The 20,757-nt window shown below is 35.2% G+C and overlaps 1 protein-coding gene across 7 annotated transcripts in view; it reads left to right on the forward strand.

The window, feature by feature from the left end:
* Positions 1-20,757, forward strand: part of RUNDC3B (RUN domain containing 3B) — a 179,554-nt gene that overhangs the window by 133,906 nt on the left and 24,891 nt on the right. For 3 of the 7 annotated variants that reach the window (XM_009203506.3, XM_009203508.3, XM_017956987.3), the window contains one exon: positions 20,146-20,292. The exons of 2 other annotated variants lie outside the window; for them this stretch is intronic. In XM_009203506.3, the coding sequence (XP_009201770.1) occupies positions 20,146-20,292 (147 nt within the window). The remainder of the gene's footprint in view (positions 1-20,145; positions 20,293-20,757) is intronic. 2 more of the 7 variants (XM_009203507.3, XM_009203509.3) reach the window with 1 other exon arrangement.

The raw sequence follows: 20,757 nt of genomic DNA on the forward strand, positions 1-20,757 counted from the left end.
ATTAGATGTATTTTGAATTACTGTTAAAGTGCTTTTTTATTGCATCTTTGAATACTCATAAAATCTATACATTTTGTAGTTTGGGCAACAGAGTACAAGTTAGTATGGAGTATTATAGGAGCATTCTAAAGCTCTCTTGAATATCAGAGAGATTTCTACACTGTCCAGTTGTGAGCTCTTAATGTTTTGGAGCCTCTGTTTCTTCATCTGTATAACAGAGATAACATACTTACTTTGTGAATTATTATGAGTATTAAATGGTATTAGGTCTATTAAAAAAAAAAGCCATTCAAAGAAGGTTTATTTATGGAAACCTTAAAATCTCCTTCATAAATTCACTCAGGGAGATAAGTAGAAAATTAAAACCTTATGTCAAAATGCTAAGGATCAAACAATGAATTTTGACTCTATCATATTATCCCCAAGTTCCAAGAAACTCACTTTGGAGTTCTGATTTCCAAATGGCAATGGGATTAATCTTTAAAATAATGGTATAGATTTGTATGTACCATGCATGTGAGTAAGACATATTTGTTTACTTCTTAACAGATATCACTTGTAACTGTAATTCTTTTTGTCAGTCATATGTTTGCTGGAATATTAATTTAAAGTAGTTTAAAAGGCATTGACAAAGGTATATTTGAATGATTAAGATTATGGTGAGCCAAGCACAGTGGCTCATGCCAGTAATCCGAGAGCTTTGAGAGGCCTAGGCAAGAGAATCACTTGAGGCCTGCAGATCAAGACCAGCCTGGAAAACACAGCAAGACTCCATCTCTACAAAATTCTAAAAATTAGTTGGGTGTGGTGCTGTGTGCCTGTAGTCCTAGTTTTTTGGGAGGAACTATGATGGTGTAAGTGCATTCCAGTCTGGGTAACAGAGTGAGACACTGTGTCCAAAACAAAGAGAAAAAGATTTTGTTGGGTAGAATATTTAAGTATTGAATCATTTCAATCTTCTACTATTATGATTAGTAATAATAGTATAATTTCATTGGGAGATATGGCATTATTCTAGACTTTGGTTCTTATGGTTTTATGGAAATCTGTGTACAACTTGACTTTATTTTGCTCCAGTAACTGTTTTAGCTCTTATTTATCTATTAAATTTTATTCAATAAAAGAAATATAAACAAGCTTAAAGTACCAGTTGTACTTTGGATCAGTATATGGCAAGTTTGTTAAAAGATTAAAAAATATATTCTGTTTATGGCCTTTTCAAAACTTATTGTCAAAATGATTTATGCTAATTGGTGGAAAAACTTCAGTTTTGAATTTAGTATTTTTCAGTAAACGTATATTTAAATGTATACTTTGTACCTGAGATTGCCAAGTAGTTGAGAATATTGACAATAATAAGGCATGTTCTCTTTTTACATGGGATTCAAAATCTCCTGAAGTAGATTTAACATCATCAATCACATTGTTATTTGAAGGGTGCCGTATATAAGAGAGGGGTTTTGTCAACATCTAGAGGTATAGACCATCAGATAGATGATCTGTTGTACAAATGATTCTTTGTAAAACATACATTCCAACCTCAGGAATAAATAGCCACAGAACAGTGTGCAAATCTTGAACACATTTGTCATATTTAACACCAATAATTGTTTTCTATTTTGTTTTCCTAGTTAGCTGATGAATGTTTTTTCTCTTTATGGTTTGAAAGATTATGGCAACAGTAACCTGTCCTATATGGTTTCCTAGTAAAGAAACTGAAGTGTCACTCATAGTGAAATACAAGTAAAGAATAATTCATTGTTAAAACTAGGCCATTGTTACAGTTGAAAAGCCAATTTGGTGTAGTTCATAGTGAGTACTGATGGCATGATCTATCAGCTTGCAAACTACAAGTCAGTGATACTATGCCATTCTGATGCACAAGTTTAAGATGAGTGGTATGAATCCTAACAACAGTACAATGATATTACAATGGACAGATTATGACAGTTCCTACTCATCTGGTCATGTGTACATTTTGGCAGGTAATAATTCTTATTAAAATTTAAAATTAAAATCATGTTAATATGTATTACATAATCTACTGTCCATACATGGATGAAAAATCAAGAAAATGTATCCAGAAGAGAAAAATGCTAAGCCCCAGAAAGGTAAAACCATGTTCTGTTGCACTTCCTTGGGTATTAATCGGAAATTAGATATTACAACAGGAAAGAATAGTAATTTGATATTGATAGTATTTCCCCTGCCTGAAGAAAGAGCAAGAATGACTTTGTATTGTGGTTTGAGTGCCAGCTTACCCTCAGTAGAATACAACATCAAGTAAATTATTAAGGTTTTTGACTGCCATCCTTGGCCCCCAGACAGCATTTCTGGACCCACCCAGGGCCTGGGCAACTTACTGCCCTGAAGGGAAGGACACAAGCCTGGCTGGCTTCACTATCTGCTGATCCTAGAACCCTAGGGCCTTGAGTGAACATAGGTGGTAGTCTGGTAGTGGTTGCAGCAGTGCTTGGGTGAGACCCAGTGCTGTCCTAGCTTCAGGTATGACCTAGTGCAGTCCCAGTGATAGTGGCCATAGGAGGGCTTACATCACCAACACCCCCAGTTCCAGGTGGCTCAACACAGAGCGAGACCCTGTTTGTTTGAGAGAAAGTAAGGGAAAAGGACAATAGTCTTTTACTGGTAATCCCGAGAATTCTTCCAGATCTTATCCAAGACTGTAGCAGGACGAGCCGCAGACAAAACTCCTCAGACACCGAGTTAAAGAAGGAAGGGGTTTATTCGGCCGAGGGCATCGGCAAGACTTCTGTCTCAAGAGCCGAGCCCCCGAGTGGGCAACTCCTGTTCCTGTTAAGGGCTCACAGCTCTAAGGGAGTGCATGTGAGAGGGTCATGATTGATTGAGCAAGCAGGGGGTACGTGACTGGGGACTGCATGCACCGGTAATTAGATTGGAACAAAACAAGATAGGGATTTTCACAGTGCATTTCTATACAATGTCTGTAATCTGTAGATAACAGAACCAATTAGGTCAGGGGTTGATCTTTAACTATCAGGCCCAGGGTGCGGCGCCGGGCTGTCTGCCTGTGGATTTCATTTCTGCCTTTTAGTTTTTACTTCTTCTTTCTTTGGAGGCAGAAATTGGGCATAAGGCAATATGAGGGGTGGACTCCTCCCTTAAGACCACTAAGGCAGTACCTCTATAAGTCTGCAAAAACCACAGTGTTATTGTGCTTGGGGCCCAACTGCCACTGACTACCTGGAAATCCTTCTCAAAAAGGATGGGCACAAACATGCCCAGACTGCAAAGAGTACAATAAATACTTAACTCTTCAGTGCCCCAAGACTGACAAATGTCTGCAAACATCAGACCATCCAGGAAAACATAGTTTCACCAGACTACCTAAATAAATCAACATGGAGTCCTGGAGAAATAGGGATATGTGAACTTTCAGACAGAGAATTCAAAATAGCTGTTTTGAGGAAACTCAAAGAAATTAAAATAATACAGGTAAGTATTTTAGAATTCTATCATAAATTTAACAAAGACATTGAAATAATTAAAAAGAATCAAACAGAAATTCCACAGCTGAAAAATGCAATTGATATACTGAAGAATGCATCAGAATCTCTTAATAGCAGAATTGATGAAGCAGAAGAAAGAATTCATGAGCTTGAAGACAGGCTATTTAAAAATACAGAGTCAAAGAAGACAAAAAAATAGAAAAAGAATAAAGGACACCTACAAGATTTAGCAAATAGCCTCAAAAGGGCAAATCTAAGAGTCATTCACCTTGAAGAGGAGGTAGACAGAGAGATTGGGTTAGAAAGTTTATTTAAAGGAATAATAACAGAGAACATCCCAAACCTGGAGAAAGATGTCAGTATTCAAATACAGGAAGGTTATAGAACACTAGGCAGATTTAACCCAAAGAAGACTATCTTGAGGCATTTAATAAACTTGCAAAGGTCAAGGATAAAGAAAGGGTCCTAAAAGCAGCAAGAGAAAAGGAACAAATAACATCCAAAGAATTCCAGTGTGTCTGGCAGCAGACTTCTCAGTGGAAACCTTACAGGTCAGAAGAGAGTGGCATGACATATTTAAAATACTGAAAGAAAAAACTTATCATAAAATATTATATCCAATGAAAATATCCTTCAAACATGAAGGAGAAGTAGACCTTCCTGGACACACAAAAGCTGAGGGATTTCATCAACACCAGACCTGTCCTACCACAAATGCTAGAGGGTGATCTTCAATCTGCATGAAAAGGATGTTAATGAGTAAGAAGAAATTACCAGAAGGTATAAAACTCACTGGCAATAGCCACAGAAAAACACAGACTATTATAGCACTGTAACTGTGGTATGCAAACCACTCTTAAGTAAAAAGACTAAATGATGAACCAATTAAAAAAAACAACTACAAGAATTTTTCAAGACATAGTACAGTAAGACATAAAGAAAAACAAAAATGTAAAAAGCAGGGGGATAAATTAAATTGTAGAGTGTTTATTAGTTTTTGCTTGTGTGTGTGTGTGTGTGTTTATGTAATGAATGTCATCAGTTTAAAATAATTGGTTATAAGACAGAATTTGGAAGCCTGATGGTAACTACAAATTGAAAAACATAAAACAGATACACAAAAAATAAAATGCAAGAAATTAAACCATAACCCCAGAGAAAAATCACTTTCACAAAATGGAATACAGGAAGGATGGAAAGAAGAAAGAAAGGACCACAAAGCAACCAGAAAACAACAAAATAACAGGAGTAATCCCCTTCTTATAGATAACAACATTGAATGTAAAGAGACTAAACTCTCCAAAGAAAAAACATAGAGTGGCTTAATGGATGAAAAAACAAGACCCAAAGATCTGTTATCTATAAGAAATACACTTTACCTATAAAGATACACACAGAATGAAAATTAAGGGATGGAAAAAGATATTCCAAGCAAATGAAAACTGAAAAAAGAGCAGGAGTAGCTATACTTATATCAGACAAAATAGATTCCAACCCAAACTATAAGAAGAGACAAAGAAAGTCCTTAATGATAAAGGGGCCAATTCAGTAAGAGGCTATAATATTTGTAAATATATGTGCAGCCAACACTGGAGCACTCAGATATGTAAAGCAAATATTATTAGAGCTAAAGAGAGAGATAGACCTGAATACAATAATATTTGGAGACTTTAACACCCCACCTTCAGCATTGGAGAGATCTTTCAGATACAAAATCAACAAAGAAACATTGGATGTAATCTGCACTATAGACCAAATGGATCTCATAGATATTTACAGAACATTTCATCCAATGGCTGCAGAATACATATTCTTTTCCTTAGCACATGGATCATTCTCAAGGATACACCATATGTTAAGTCACAAATCAAATCTTAAAACATTCAAAAAAATTGAAATAATATCAAGCATCTTCTCTAACCACAATGGAATAAAGCTGGAAATCAATAACGAGAAAATTTTGCAAACTGTACAAACACATGGAAATTAATATACTCCTGAATGACCAATGGGTCAGGAAGAAAGAAGGAAATGAAAAAGTTTATTGAAACAAATGTTAATGGAAACACAACATATCAAAACCTATGGGATACATTGAAAGCAGTCCTACAAGGGAACTTCATAGCTATAAGTTCCTGTATCAAAAAAGAAGGAAAACTTCAAATAAATAACCTAGTGATGCATCTTAAAGAATTAGAAAGGCAAAAGCAAACCAAAATTGATGGAAGGAAAGAAATAATAAAATGCAGAATAAATGAAATTGAAGTGAAATGAAAACTATACCAAAGATTGATGAAAGAAAAAGTTGTTTTGAAAAGATAAGCAAAATGGACAAACCCTTGCCAGACTAGTGAAGAAAAAAGGGAGAAGACCCAAATAAATAAAATCAGAGATTAAAGAGAGAAGACATTACAACTGATTCTGCAGAAATTCAAAGGATCATTAGTGGCTACTATTAACAACTGTATGTCAATAAATTGGAAAATCTAGAGAAAATGAATAAATTCCTAGTCACATAAAACCTACCATTATTGAACCATGAAGAAATCCAAAACCTGAACAGACCAATAACTAGTAATGAGATTTAAACCTTAATAAAAAGTCTCATAGTAAGGAAAACCCCAGGACTCAATGGCTTCACTGCTAAATTCCACCAAACATTTAAAGGAGAACTAATACCAATCCTACTCAAACTATTTCAAAATATAGAGGAGGAAGGAATACTTCCAAATTCCTTCTATGATACCAAAACCAGACAAAGATATATCAAAAAAAGAAAACTACAGGCCATTGTCTCTGAAGAATATTGATGCAGAAATCCTCAAAAGCATACTAGCAAACCAAATTCAACAATACACTAAAAAGATCATTCATCATGACCAAGTGGGATTTATCTCAGGGATATAAGGATGGTTCAGCATATGCAAAGCTATCAGTATGATACATCATATCAACAGAATGAAGGATTAAAAAACCATATAATCATTTCAATCATTGCTGAAAAAGCATTTGATAAAATTCAACATTCCTTCATGATTTTAAAAAACACTCAAAAAACTGAGTTTTTTGAGAAGGAACATACCTCAAAATAATAAAAGCTACATACAACAGATCCACAGCTAGTGTCATACTGAATGGGGAAAAAGTGAAAACCTTTCCTGTAAGATCTGGAGCACACATGGATATTTACTATCACTGCTGTTATTCAATAATAGTACTGGAAGTCCTAGCTAGAGCAATCAGAGAAGAGAAAGAAACAAAGGTCATCCAAGTTGGAAAGAAAAAGGTCTAATCCTTGTTTGCAGATGATACGATCTTATATTTGGAAAAACTAAGGACTCCACCAAAAAACTATTAAAACCGATAAACAAATTCAGTAAAGTTGCGGGATACAAAATCAACATACAAAAATTGGGAACATTTCTGTATGCCAACAATGAATTATCTAAAAATGAAATAAAGAAATGTAATCCCATTTACAATAGCCATAAATTAAATACCTAGGAATTACCCAAAGAAGTGAAAGATCTCTACAGTAAAAACTGTAAAACAGGCCAGACACAGTGGCTGTTGCCTGTAATCCTAGCACTTTGGGAGGCCGAGGCGGGCGGATCACGAGGTCGAGACATCAGGATCATCCTGGTCAACATGGTGAAACCCCATCTCTACTAAAAATACAAAAATTAGCTGGGCATAGTGGCACACGCCTGTAGTCCCAGCTACTCAGGAGGCTGAAGCAGGAGAATTGCTTGAACCCAGGAGGCGGAGGTTTCAGTGAGCTGAGATCACACCACTGAACTCCAGCCTGATGACAGAGCCAGAGTCTGACTTAAAAAAAAAAAACCAAAAAACAAACAAAATCTGTAAAACACTAATGAAAGAAATTGAAGAGGACACCAAAAAATATAAAGATATTCCATGTTCATTGGAATTATTGGGAGAATCAATATTATTAAAATGTCCATAGTACCCTACAGATTCAATGCAATTCCTATCAAAATACCAATGAGATTCTTTATAGAAATAGAAAATTATCCTAATATTTATATGGAACCACAAAAGACCCAGAATAGCTAAAGCTATCTTGAACAAAAAGAACACTGGAAGAATCACATTACCTGACCAGATTATACTACAGAGCTATCATAACCAAAACAGCATGATATTGACATTAAAAAAGTGTAGACCAGTGGAATAGAATAGACAACCAAGAAAAAATTCCACACACCTACAGGGATCTATTTTTGACAAAGTTGCCAAATACATACACTGGAGAAAAATACATGTTTGCTATAAATAAACCAGATATCCATATGCTGAAGAATGAAACTAGACCTGTATCTCTCACCATATACAAAAATCAAATCAAAATCAATGAAATACTTAAATCTAAGACCTCAAACTATGAAACTCCTACAGGAAATCTTTGAAGACACTCTCCAGGAAATTGGTCAGGGCAAAAACTTCTTGGAATAATAGTGTCCCACAAGCATAGGCAACCAAAGCAAAAATGGACAAACGAGATCACATCAAGTTAAAAAGCCTCTGCATAGCAAAGAAAACAATCAACAAAGTAAAGACACAACTCACATAGTGGGAGAAAATATTTGCAAACTATCCATCTGACAGCGGGTTAATAATCAGAATATATAAGGAATTCAAACAACTGAATATGAAAAAAATCAAATTATCTGATTAAAAAGTGGGCAAAAGATTTGAATTTACATTTCTCAAAAGAAGACATACAAATGGCACACAGGCATATGAAAAGGTATTCAACATCACTGATCATCAAGAGAAATGCAAATCAAAATTACAATGAGATACCATCTCACCCCAGTTAAAATGGCTTCTATTCAAAAGATAGGCATAACAAATGCTGGCAAAGATGTGGAGTAAACCAAACCTTTGTACACCACTGGTGGGAATGTAAATTAGTACAACCACTATGGAGAACAGTTTGGAGGTTCCTCAAGAAGTTAAAAATAATGGCTGGGCATGGTGGCTCACGCCTGTAATCCCAACACTTTAAAGAGTCCAAAGCAAGTGGATCACCTGAGGTCAGGAGTTTGAGACCAGCCTGTCCAACATGGGGAAACCCCGTCTCTACTAAAAATACAAGAAAGGAAAAAAAAGCCAGGTATGGTGGCGGATGCCTGTAGTCCCAGCTACTTGGGAGGCTGTGGTGGGGAGAATTGCTTGAACCTGGAAGGCAGAGATTGCAGTGAGCCAAGATCACGCCACTGCACTCCAGCCTGAGCGTCAGAGTGAGACTTTGTCTCCAAAAAAATAAATAAATAAAAATAAATAATGTTACCCCATATGATCCAGCAATCCCACCCCTTGGCATATACCCAAAAGAAAGGCAATCAGTATATTGAAGAAATATCTGCACTCTCATGTTTTTGCATCATGATTTACAATACCCAAGATTTGGAAGCAACCTAAGTGCCCATACACAGATGAATGAATAAAGAAAATGTGGTACTTATACATAATGGAGTACTATTCAGCCATAAAAAAGAATGAGATCCTGTTATTTGCAACAACACGGATAGAATTGGAGGTCATTGTGTTAAGTGAAATAAGCCAGGCACAGAAAGAAAAATATTCCATGTTATCACATATTTTTGGTATATAAAAATAAACACAGTTGAACTAATGGACATAGGGAGTAGGAGGATGGTTACCAAAGCCTAGGAAGAGTAGTGAGGAGATTTGGGGGTGGAAGTGGGGATGGTTAATGAGTAAAACAAAAATAATTACAATGAATAAGACCTAGTGTTTGATAGTACAACAGATTAACTATAGTCAATAATAATCTTATTTTACATTTAAAAATAACCAAAAGTAAAATCGGATTGCTGGTAACATAAAGGATAAAAGTTTAAGGGGATGGATACCCTATTCTTCATGAGGTGATTATTACACAATGTGTGCTTGTATCAAAATATCTCATGTACCCCAGAAATACATAACATCTACTCTGTACCAACAAAAATTTTTAAAAGAAAGAAATTCTGGAGGCCAGAAGGCAGTGGGCAAATTTTTCAATATGCTAAAAGAAAAAAGCTGTCAACCATGTTTCCTATAGCCAGCAAAACTGCCCTTCAAAAATGAGAGAGAAGTTAAGGTGTTCCCAGGTAAATATAAGCAGAAGAAGTTCATTACTACTAGACCTGCCTTGCACGAGGTAGTCCTGCAAGGTAAAATTAAAGAACACCAGACCGTAATTTAAAGCTGTATGAAGAAATAAATATATCAATAAGGATATACCATGGATAATTATAAAATCTTGTAGTAGTGTGACAATGGTTTGTAACTCAACTTTTGTTTTCTCTTGATTTAAGATACTAATACATTTAATGAAAACAATTATTAGTCTAAAAACTAATGTGGTTTGTAACTCCACATTTTGTTTTCTACATAATTTATGGGACTAATGTGTTTAAAAGTAATATTAGTTTATGTTTGGGGGCACAAAGTGTATAAAGGTGTAATTTTGTGACATCAGTAACTGAAAAGGTTGGGGACATAGCTGTAAAGGAGCAGAGTTTACAAGATATAAAATATGAATAACTTTATATATAGGCTGCATTGTAAAATATTATCCTGAGTAGATTTGGTTAAATAAGTACATTATTAAAATTTCTGTTTCTCTTTAATATGGGTACTAGAAAATTAAACTTTTAAAGTAGTTTCTGGGTGTTTCTGATGGGCAATCAGGGCTGAGAACTGCTGCTGTATAGGGCTGGGTTAAATTTAAGTTTAAATTTTTTTAACAGGAGTATTTTGTAGATGATGCTGTGGACTTCACATTGTATCATATTGTGAAGCACACTGGTTGTCCCACTTTTAGTGATTATAAGATCAGGCAGTGGATTCAGGTGGTGACAGCTTAGTTTCTCCTATATAAAAGTTCCTGTCAGCCTTTCATTTAATGGCTTAAACCATGGGTTAGCATTGCCTAAAGCAGTTGATTAATTAGGGTTTGTAAAGGGTGATTTCCCAACTGTTAGTCATTTCATACTTATTGGCTGGAATTAACTGTAAAGAAGAACTTTCCCTCGTCAGTTAGGGTTTTTTGGTGATTGCTCTGAAATTCAGTTCTTATGGAATATTGTTAAGTTTTAGAGTAAGACACTGATGTCCTGCTTCTTTTTAATGGTTTCAAATGAGATGATGATTTTTGTTTCTTATTTTGCATTCTTTTATTATTTTGAACTTGTTACAATTAGAATTCTTTTACAATGCAAATTAACTTACACAAGATTTATAAATAAAGGGATGATGTCAGTGTAGCAAGGAAAACCCTTGATTCATATGTTAATATGTCTCAACAAGTGACACCAGCTGAATGCAAAATACAGGAATACAATCAAATACTACAAGCCACCAACAGATGGCATTCTCTCATTGTACATGATCACCTTACATTCCACTGGTTTCATTTAGCTAAGACTTGGAGGTGCTTGCTCTGTATTTACTCCATCTTTGTGCATTTTTCCCTTGCCTTCATGGCAAGCCTCAACCCCCCAGTATCCTCAACCCTTCCTTACTCTCTTATATCAAAGGCTTTTACTTTGTTGTTGTTAAAATCTAGATTTATTGCAATATTTCTTTTCTATATAGGAATTTAACAAACCTTTTAAATTGAGTTTGTAATTTTATTAGGATTGTTATTGTTTTCCTCTGTGTTCTAGTTAGAAAGATGATTAGGTCTTGAATTGTCATCTTCTGATCCTGACCTCCCCACAGGCCACCCATATTCTGTATGATATTGCAAAACACTTCTTGTTTGTTTTGTTTTGTTTGTTCCAGCATTATAGTAGAAATGTTTTTATTGTGCTTCTATCACTTACATTTCTTTTTATTTGTGATGCTCAAATTGCCCCGTTTTTGTCTAATTGAAGCCCCTTCATGTTGAATCTTGTGTCCTTCTAATATGAACCATTTGTTTTTGATAACTCTTACTTTCTAGCACAAGATATCCCAAGTTCATCTTGTATATTTGGTGCCCCACACCTGCATCGTTCACTCCTGTAAGGAGCCAGGGTTTATTTTACATTTTAAAATGGGGAAAATAGTGAGTCACTTGATTTTTTTTTTAAGTTCTAAATTACTCATTAATGTCTCTTTCTTCTTAAAGGATAGTGTCAAGTTCTAAAGTGCAGCCAAGTTTGAAAACCATTGCTGCTTTCAGAGACTTGGTTAGATTTAGGTTTAACTTTTTGGGCAAGAATATATCATTGGTAAATGGGTAAATAACTTACAATTTTTGCACATGTGTCTCCTTTTAAGGTTGCTTCTTTCATTATGTTTTCTTTAAGGGGAAATAATCGTAAAGTTATATAAAGTAAATCTTTATCCCATGACTGTGTCTAAAGTTGAAAATAACACATGAATGAAGAACATTTTAATATTAACATTATGAAAAAGTTAGGATATTCACAAGCCATATATGCATTTTCTAATTCCAGGAAGCTTTAATTGAATAAAGAATAATAAATTCTCATTACTCCTCTTGGTATTAAATTGCTTTTGTAACTTCTCTGATATTGTTTTATTAACAGATATTTATTGAGAAAGTATGGTGAGTCGGGCCCAGTTCTCGGTGCTGGTGATTCAAGAATGAATTAAACATATAGTTTCTAGCCTTATAGAGTTTATGTTGAGTAGAGGGCAAGGACCAACAATAAACCGATAGCATCTGTCAGATAGCTCTTAGCTCTTCCAAAGTAGTAAAGACAAGCTTGAGGTAGGCAACTCTGTTTTCCTGCTTTTCCTAAGGGAGTCAGGGGTTAGAGTGTATTTAACACCTTTATCTTTGGTGACTTTCCCTTTCTTTGACCTTCAGTAATTGCTACCTAGGTATTCTTTCCATTTACATAAAATTCTGCATTACTATAGTTATTTTCATGAAGATTGATAGCCTATGATTTTCTCAGTGTGCTGTGTCACAAATAGTACTGGAGCACATTTAAGTACTCACAAATAATCCTGGAGTACATCTTAAGAATTACACAAGGCTGGGTGTGGTGGTTCACGCCTGTAATCCCAGCACTTTGGGAGGCTGAGACAGGTGGATCACGAGGTCAAGAGATCAAGACCATCCTGGCCGACATGGTAAAACCCCGTCTCTACTAAAAATACAAAATTTAGCTGGGAGTGGTGGTGTGCGTCTGTAGTCCCAGCTACTCAGGAGGCTGAGGCAAGAGAATCACTTGAACCTGGGAGGCAGAGGTTGCAGTGAGCCAAGATCACGCCACTGCACTCCAGCCTGGGTGACAGAGCGAGTGGAAAATTACAAAATTTGCTATATTGCTGATGCTAGGAACGTTTTTAGCATCAAAATTGCTCACTCACACTTTCAAAACTTTCCTCATAGCCCCAAGGGCTTTAAATATATTGTCTTATCAAAATTGAAAATTACTTCATGTCATGGACCTTTGGAGTTGCATTGGAATGCTTGGAACCACAGCTGTTACATCCTTAGATTTCAGGGGTTAGATCCTTATACATGTCCAGCAGCTGAAAGTATAACCACATCATGAGCGTTGACACAGCCTCTGAGGTGAGGAAGAAGCAAAGTAAAGGGGAGAGGATAACCCTCAAGCCTGGAGCCACAAGATAAATAATCAAATAAATGAACAAAAGAATCACTTTGAATTGGCTAAGTATTACTATCAAAGTCTAGAATATGGATTTCTATATCTTTTAGAAGACCTTGTACCACATTTTCTTTGTTCACTCATTATTGATGGGCACTTAAGTTTATTCCATAACTTTGCTATTGTAAATAGTGCTGCAGTAGACATAATTGTGCAGAATCTCTTCAACATACTGATTTCAAATCATTAAATGCCCAGAAGTGGGATGGCTGGATCATATGGTAATTCTGTTTTCAGTTTTTTGAGTAACCATCGTGCAGTTTTCCATAATGAACGTACAATTTACATTCCCACCAGCAGTGTGCAAACATCCCCATTTCTCCACTTATCTTCTCTCTCTCTCTCTCTCTCTCTCTGTTTTTTCTTTCAAGCAGCTAGGACTACAGGCATGCACCACCTTACCCAGCTAATTTTTAAAACTTTTTTATATACATAGGGTCTCACTGTGTTGTCCAGGCTGGTCTTGAACTTCTGGACTCAAGTGATCCTCCCAAAGTGCTGAGATTACAGGTGTGAGCCACTGTACCCAGCCAAAAATCATTTATGTTTTATGTACACCTTATACACATAAGTCTAAAGATAATTTATACAATATTTTTAATAATTTTGTGCATGATCCAAATTTTAAGTGTGTTTTAGTTGCAACACTTCACATGAGGTCATGTGTGGAATTTTTCACTGTGGTGTCACATTGCTTCTGAGAAAGTTGTGGATTCTGGAGCATTTTGGATTTTCAAATTAGGAATGCTCAACTTGTATATTCCCTATAGAAGTAGCACAGTAATGGTGATCCAGGGAAACCATCACTAAGAAGTTGATATTTGAGCAGGCTTTTCAGGAGTTCCCCACGTGACCAAGGGATAGGAAGAAAGAAAGGGTATTCTGGGTACAGAGAATAGCACATACAGAAACATGCATGCAAAACATCATGTGAGGAAGACCAGTGAGATAAAATTTTAAGTCAAGTACTATTCAAAGCAAATAGTTTTTCTGGGAAAACTGAAATAACTTTTATTGGGACTGTTCCATTTTTACCTGGGATGAGCCTCTATTTAAAAATTAATATTCCAGTTGGGCGTGGTGGCTCACAACTATAATCTCAACACTTTGGGAGGCCGAGGCGGGTGGATCACTTGAGACCAGAAGTTTGAGACCAGCCTGGCCAACATGGTGAAACCCTGTCTCTACTAAAAATACAAAAAGAAAAAAAAAAATTAGCTGGGTGTTGTGGCACACACCTGTAGTCCCAGCTACTTGGGAGGCTGAGGCAGGAGAATTGCTTGAACCCGGGAGGCGGAGGTTGCGATGAACTGAGATCGCGCCACTGCACTCCCTCTGGGTGAGAGAGCAAGACTCTGTTTCCAAAAAAAATTAATATTTTGTAAAACACTCTTCATTATTAGAGGAGAGGTAAATATACCCTTCTTGATGCCTCAGAGTCATGTGATTAATCTTCACAAATTGAATTTTAGCAAATTACATAATGAACAAGTGAGATATGGAAAGCTGTTTTTGAAAGAGACAGTAAATAACTGCATTTTTGCTGAATTTGTTTTTTCAAAAACAATGTGAAAATAATTTCCTCCTGAAATGATACAGAGTCCATAATGAAAAGTACTTGGTGTTTATAATTAATACAGAGTCTTGTTGTATTGCATTATATAGTATTGCATTGTATTGCTCTGTACTTAGTCAAGATAAACTAATAGGCCAGCTGCAATGGCTCACACCTGTAATCCCAGAACTTTGGGAGGCCAAGGTTGGCGGATCACTTGAGCCCAGGAGTCTAAGACCAGCCTGGCCAACAGGGCAAAACCTGGGTCTCTATAAAAGATACAAAACTTAGCTGGTCATGGTGGTTGTGTGCTTGTAGTCCCAGCTACTGGGAGGCTGAGAGGTGGAAGGATCACTTGAGACTGAAAGGTTGAGGCTGCAACGAGCCACGATTGTGCTACTGCACTCCAGCCTGGGTGACAGAGCAACACCCTGTCTCAAAAAAAATAAAAGATAAGCTAACGATAATCATACGAGTCTTACGAGGGAGGGAAAGTGGATAAATGGATGCAAAAAAAAATTAGAAAGAATAAGACCTAGTGTTTGCTAGCACAACAGAGTGACTATAGTCAAAAGTGTTTTAATTGTACATTTAAAAATGACCAAAAGAGTATTATCAGATTGTTGGTAACACAAAGGTTAAATGCTTGAGGTGATGGATTCCCCATTTACCCTGATGTGATTATTACATGCCTGTGTCAAAATATCTCATGTAACTCATAAATATAAATGCCTATTATGTACCCACAAAAATTAAAAATACAAATTAAGGCAAGGCATAGTGGCTCACACCTGTAATCCCAGCGCTTTAGGATGCCTAGGTAGGAGCGCCACCCGAACCCAGGACTTTGAGACCAGCCTGGGAAACATAGGGAGACCCTGCCTCAGAAAAAATAAATTAGCCAGGAGTGGTGGTACACACCTGTGGTCCCAGCTATTTAGGAGACTGAGGTGGGAGGATCACTTGAGCCTGGGAGTTTGAGGCTGCAGAAAGCCATGATTGTATCACTGCACTTCACCCTGGGTGACAGATTGAGACCTTACTCAAAATAAATAATGAATAAAATAAAATAAAAATGTTTAAAAAACATATGAAGAAAAAATATAAATCTAAAAAGAATAAAGTGTCAGTGGTAAAATACATATTTACACATGGTTACAAATTATGTATTTAGAAGATATAGAAACTTTTCAGGGGTTAGCTAAGTTCCACAGAATAAATTGTATTTATTGACTTTTTCTGTCATTCCCAGAAGGACTTGCTTAAGATGTGGAACTTTTTCCTTTGACAAATAAAACAGCTCTTTGAATCTTAACTGAAAGCTATAGTTTTGTTTCTAACAATTTTGCAGGAGAGATAGACTCCATTTTTCACTTGAGAAGTTTTGCATATATAAATCCACAGTATTTTGAATTTACATATATCCATCAAAGACACATTCAGGTCAAAAAATTGAGGATATATTTAAAGATCACATGAAATAGTCAATTGATAAATTGAACTGACACATACTTCAACATAATTACATATAAGAAATCAAACTTTACTTTCAAATGACAGATTTTTACCTGTAGAGTAAAAGATCTTTATGCAAAAGCAAGATAGGGATTCCTCAAGGATCTAGAAGCCAATTATTAGGAGCGGTAGAGTATAATAAGGAAGGAGAATTTAAATTGTACTTTCTATACTCCCTCTTCTATGAGCATGTTTCGAAAAATATAACAATCACAAAGACTTTTAGATGATTGCTTCTTCACGTATTTTAAGTGTGTCCTCCACTGCCTACCTAATACATTTACTTGATATTAGTTGTGAATGTATTTTTTCGATTGTGATGAAAATGCTGTCTGTGAAATATTTTGCAGATTTAATCTAAATTTTTAGTTTAAATCTTTACTTTTTGTTATGAGGTAGTATATGGGAAATCAGCAAGAATCCATATAAAGCCTCAAGCTAGAAAAGTTTTCATTTAGTGGTCATGTGAATTGCATGTTGAGGAGATTCAGCAATATGTCCAATATTATAACCATTTACAGTGAATAAATATGAAACAAAGCTACTATTCCCAAGTAGCTTATAATCAAAGTAGAAGATCCATAAAACATTAAAATATTTAAATAATTGATTATTAAACTGTATGAGACTCACTACAAAGCAATACAAGTTGTATCATTGTGAACAGAAGTAGTCTGAAGATCTTTTAGAATGAGGTAGAAAATGAAATAAATTTTGGAAGATGGATGGAATTTGGATCTTTTGAATAATAGTAGGGATATAGTTAATGCTGGGAGAGCAAAGACAAGGAGATGATACTTTCAGTATATAAGTAAACTTGAGTTTTAAATATTTTCCCCTAATAGAGTTGCCTTGCAACTTGCTGTCTCAGTAGCTGTATTTAAGCTTTACAAGTGTCAGAACCTGCCTCATAGTTAGGCTTGATGAGATTATATGTAGTTTAAAATCCATATAAAGAGATCCTTTCTTTAATGGTTTTGAGTCATTACAGTAATAAATTAAATTGTGTTATTTTGAGAAGGCAAATTCCTAAATAATTCCTATTGAGAATCTAAAGAGAAATCAGCTATCTAGAAATTTAGAGGTAGATGCCACAGGGAAGTTCTGAAAATTAGCTGTGATAATTCTACTCTTGCTACTTTCATAATAAATTAAACAATTTTCCTTCAGTGCACCTTCTATAGAATCATTGTCTTAATGAGGGAATGATAAATTGACTTATAGATAAGTGATAAATAGAATCTATCACATATAAAATAATTCAGTTTTTAGACAGACTAATTTCAGCATTGGTTATAGTTTTAATTAAAGTTAAATGCTAAATGTCACATATTTTAACCTTTAATTATCACTGATTTAATACCATTAAATAATAGCAATTATTAAATATCTTAAGTTGAAACCATTTTTAAGCTTGGCCAATTAAGAAAAATATCATTATTCTTCATATTAACATTAATTGGATTACCTTTGAGTAGGTTTTGATATTAACTGGGTATACTTCCCCTGTTCTAGGGTAAGTGATAGGATTCTTTGGTTGCAAACAACTACAATCAGCTCTTGTGCACAGATAGAATTCATTATAAAGAGATCAGCAACTCACAGAATGGATAGAAAGGCTGGATAAATAGGCTTAGAAAGAAGGAAACTGAGCTACCCCAGAGGGTTGGAAGCAGGAACTGCAGTAGTCTCTTTGCTGGTACATTCTGTTCAGGGACCCACCGTTAAAGTGAATAAACTGCTCTGTTTATTTATTACTCTAAACAGACTCTAGTCAAGTTCAAAAATACAAGGATGAGGTTCTCAACTTAACTTAATTCACTTGTCTGTCCCATAGTGTACTTGAGTGATGAAAGAAAAGGCCTTACACAAGGATTCTCCAGTAACCTTTCCTCTTCATAGTGGCAGAGCAAGTGCCAGGATTTATTGTCTCCACATTCCTCACAAAAGATGGGAAATAGATGCTATGTGGGAGGAAAACTGTGCCTATTCCATTAGCTGAGATCTTTTATCTCCTGTTTCAGAGGACCAGGCAGCTGCTCATAGAAAACATCATTAGGATTTATAAGGACAAAGGTCTAAAGACAGTACCTTAATTTGTCATTAGGCAAAAATCTCCATGGACAACAGTTATATAAAAACAGTTGTGGAACTTCAGTTCTCTTTTCCATTTAATGAGGTATACAACTTTTCATTTTCCAGAAAGAATATATTCTAAATTGGAGGTTGTTCAGTTACTATTATTGTGTTCTACCAGTGCCATTTCCTCACAGATGCACATTTGCTTTTCTTACATTCTGCCTGAATATTCCCTGTGAGCCAATTTTGACATTGAAGTTGAGTTTTCCAGTGATGTTCACTAGATTCTCTCAAGAAATTGAATATATGATAGAGAAAAACCTAACAGAATCCAAAATAATGGTGGTTTATCATAACAGATTATCTGGCCAATAATTCCTATTTTTGTTTTGCATTATTTTCCTGTCAGTCTTAAAATTTTCCCATTTGCTCTCTTTGTAAAGCTTTACTGTTTTATTTTTTGTTTTTAATGTTAAAGTACTTTAAAAGTCCTTTTAAAAATTTCATTTCTTTTCCAGTGAAATGAAATTGTGGCAACTAGGCTAAAATAATATCTTAATAGGACACATTCTCACTAACTTTGGCCTATTTTAGTATTCCATCCTGAGACAGAATCTAATGTTTACATCAGATAATGTTTCCTTGTAGACATAGTGGAACAAGTATTTTTCAATGCACACAGATACCCCATAAAATCAGAAATATCCATCTGTAGCCTGTTAGAGACATATGAAATATAGTTATTCCATTAGTATCATTGTAAACAGCCAGGGGTGGCATGCAGGCTGATTTTCTTTAGTGCAGTATTATGCTGCCCTTACCTCACTGACTTACCTCTCTGTTACCCACAACAGGACTTTTATCTGTGGAAGTTAGTGGCAGGCACATATTACTTCCCTGCTTCTGAATTGATGGCTCAGAACATTGACACACTAAAGCCATGGACTCCTGTTGGAGGACGCAGGTTACCTAAATGGTATTTTAAGGCCTTTTAGAGGTAGAATGAGACCTTTGCTTTTAAAGTTCTTTTTAACCATCAACTTAAATGTTGAATTAATCCTGTGACAATGATCAGTTGGTTTTTGAAGTCTGAAATTTTGGCAAAAAGCAAATTCTTTTCTAAGTTGATATTAGCAAGTAACAGTTCTATAAAAATTAAAACCATGGATTGTTATAATGGCTTCATTCTGTAGTTAAAACATTTACAGTGGATTATACTGCTCAGTGTAGTTGTCATTGATTTAATCATTTTCATGAAGATTTATCAGTCATTTATTTCAAAGACAGTTATGGGATTCAAGCCAGCAACAGTGTGTTAAAAAAAAAAAAAGGAAAAATAGTTATGAGAATCTTTTTTATATTTTTTTGCAGTTAGTTTTTTTTTTCTCATTTTAATCGCTTTTCCTTTACTTGAGTTAAAATACTTTCATAGATTGTGTCTGAGTTTTGAAGCTAGGAAATCATACACATAGAATCTTTACTTTTTAAATATTTTAATTGGCTTAATAACCTGTATCTTTAAGATATCACTTCCTTTTAATTAAGATATAAAATGCTACTTGAGTCTTTTAGTACTTTAGTAATAATGTGAAAACATAGTAAGTCTGAATTTCACAAGTAGTGATTTGTTGTAACCAGCAGAAAAAAAAATGAAGAACACATATTGCAGGAGAAAGAACAGTCATTGTCCCAACCATCCTTGCTGTAGTTCTGTTCACAATCTATTAACAAACCAATTTTATAAGATAAATTTTGGGGGCCTAAATTGATACCATTAGGTTCCTCTGCCATTGTAGAACAGTGAAGACAAAAGCACTCACCATCTTAATATTCACAGGACTGTGCTAAAGAATAATGATTTAAGATCGAGACAAGAGTTAACTGCCCATCTCACCAACCAGTGGCCTTCCCCAGGAGCTCTGGATGTCAATGCTGTTGCCTTGGATACGTTGCTTTACCGAAAACACAATAAACAGTGGTATGAGTAAGTGTAATACTTTTTTTTCCAACTAATTAATAGTTAGTTGTACCAAAACATATGGCTATCCGCTTAGGTTTCTCAGTTACTCTTTCTGAACTTATTATTATCTTAGAGCAAAGATAAGATTTAGGACTACTTTGGTAAGGTTAGATTATCTGAGAAATTCTTATGCCGTATTGTACCAGCTGTCTACTTTTCCTTTAGCTGAATCTTCAGCCAGTCATTTAGTTAAATCTATGAGCTTATGTTTAATGAGCCACCTATTTTTGAATTCCATCATTGGTGTGGTATTTGCCTTAGGACTAATTTTCCCACTTGTCATAAAACACAATTTGAAGGAATAGAAAGATATTTACTTGTTCCTGGTGGGTCTGAAGAATTCTGTTCATTTTCAATCAATCTGATTTTTAGAAACTGTGGAAGATATAATCACTTCACCTATAGTCCACAAGATCTTTTTCTTATTTC

Source organism: Papio anubis, chromosome 4 (genome assembly GCF_008728515.1).
Source record: "Papio anubis isolate 15944 chromosome 4, Panubis1.0, whole genome shotgun sequence".
Taxonomy (NCBI): Eukaryota; Metazoa; Chordata; class Mammalia; order Primates; family Cercopithecidae; genus Papio; species Papio anubis.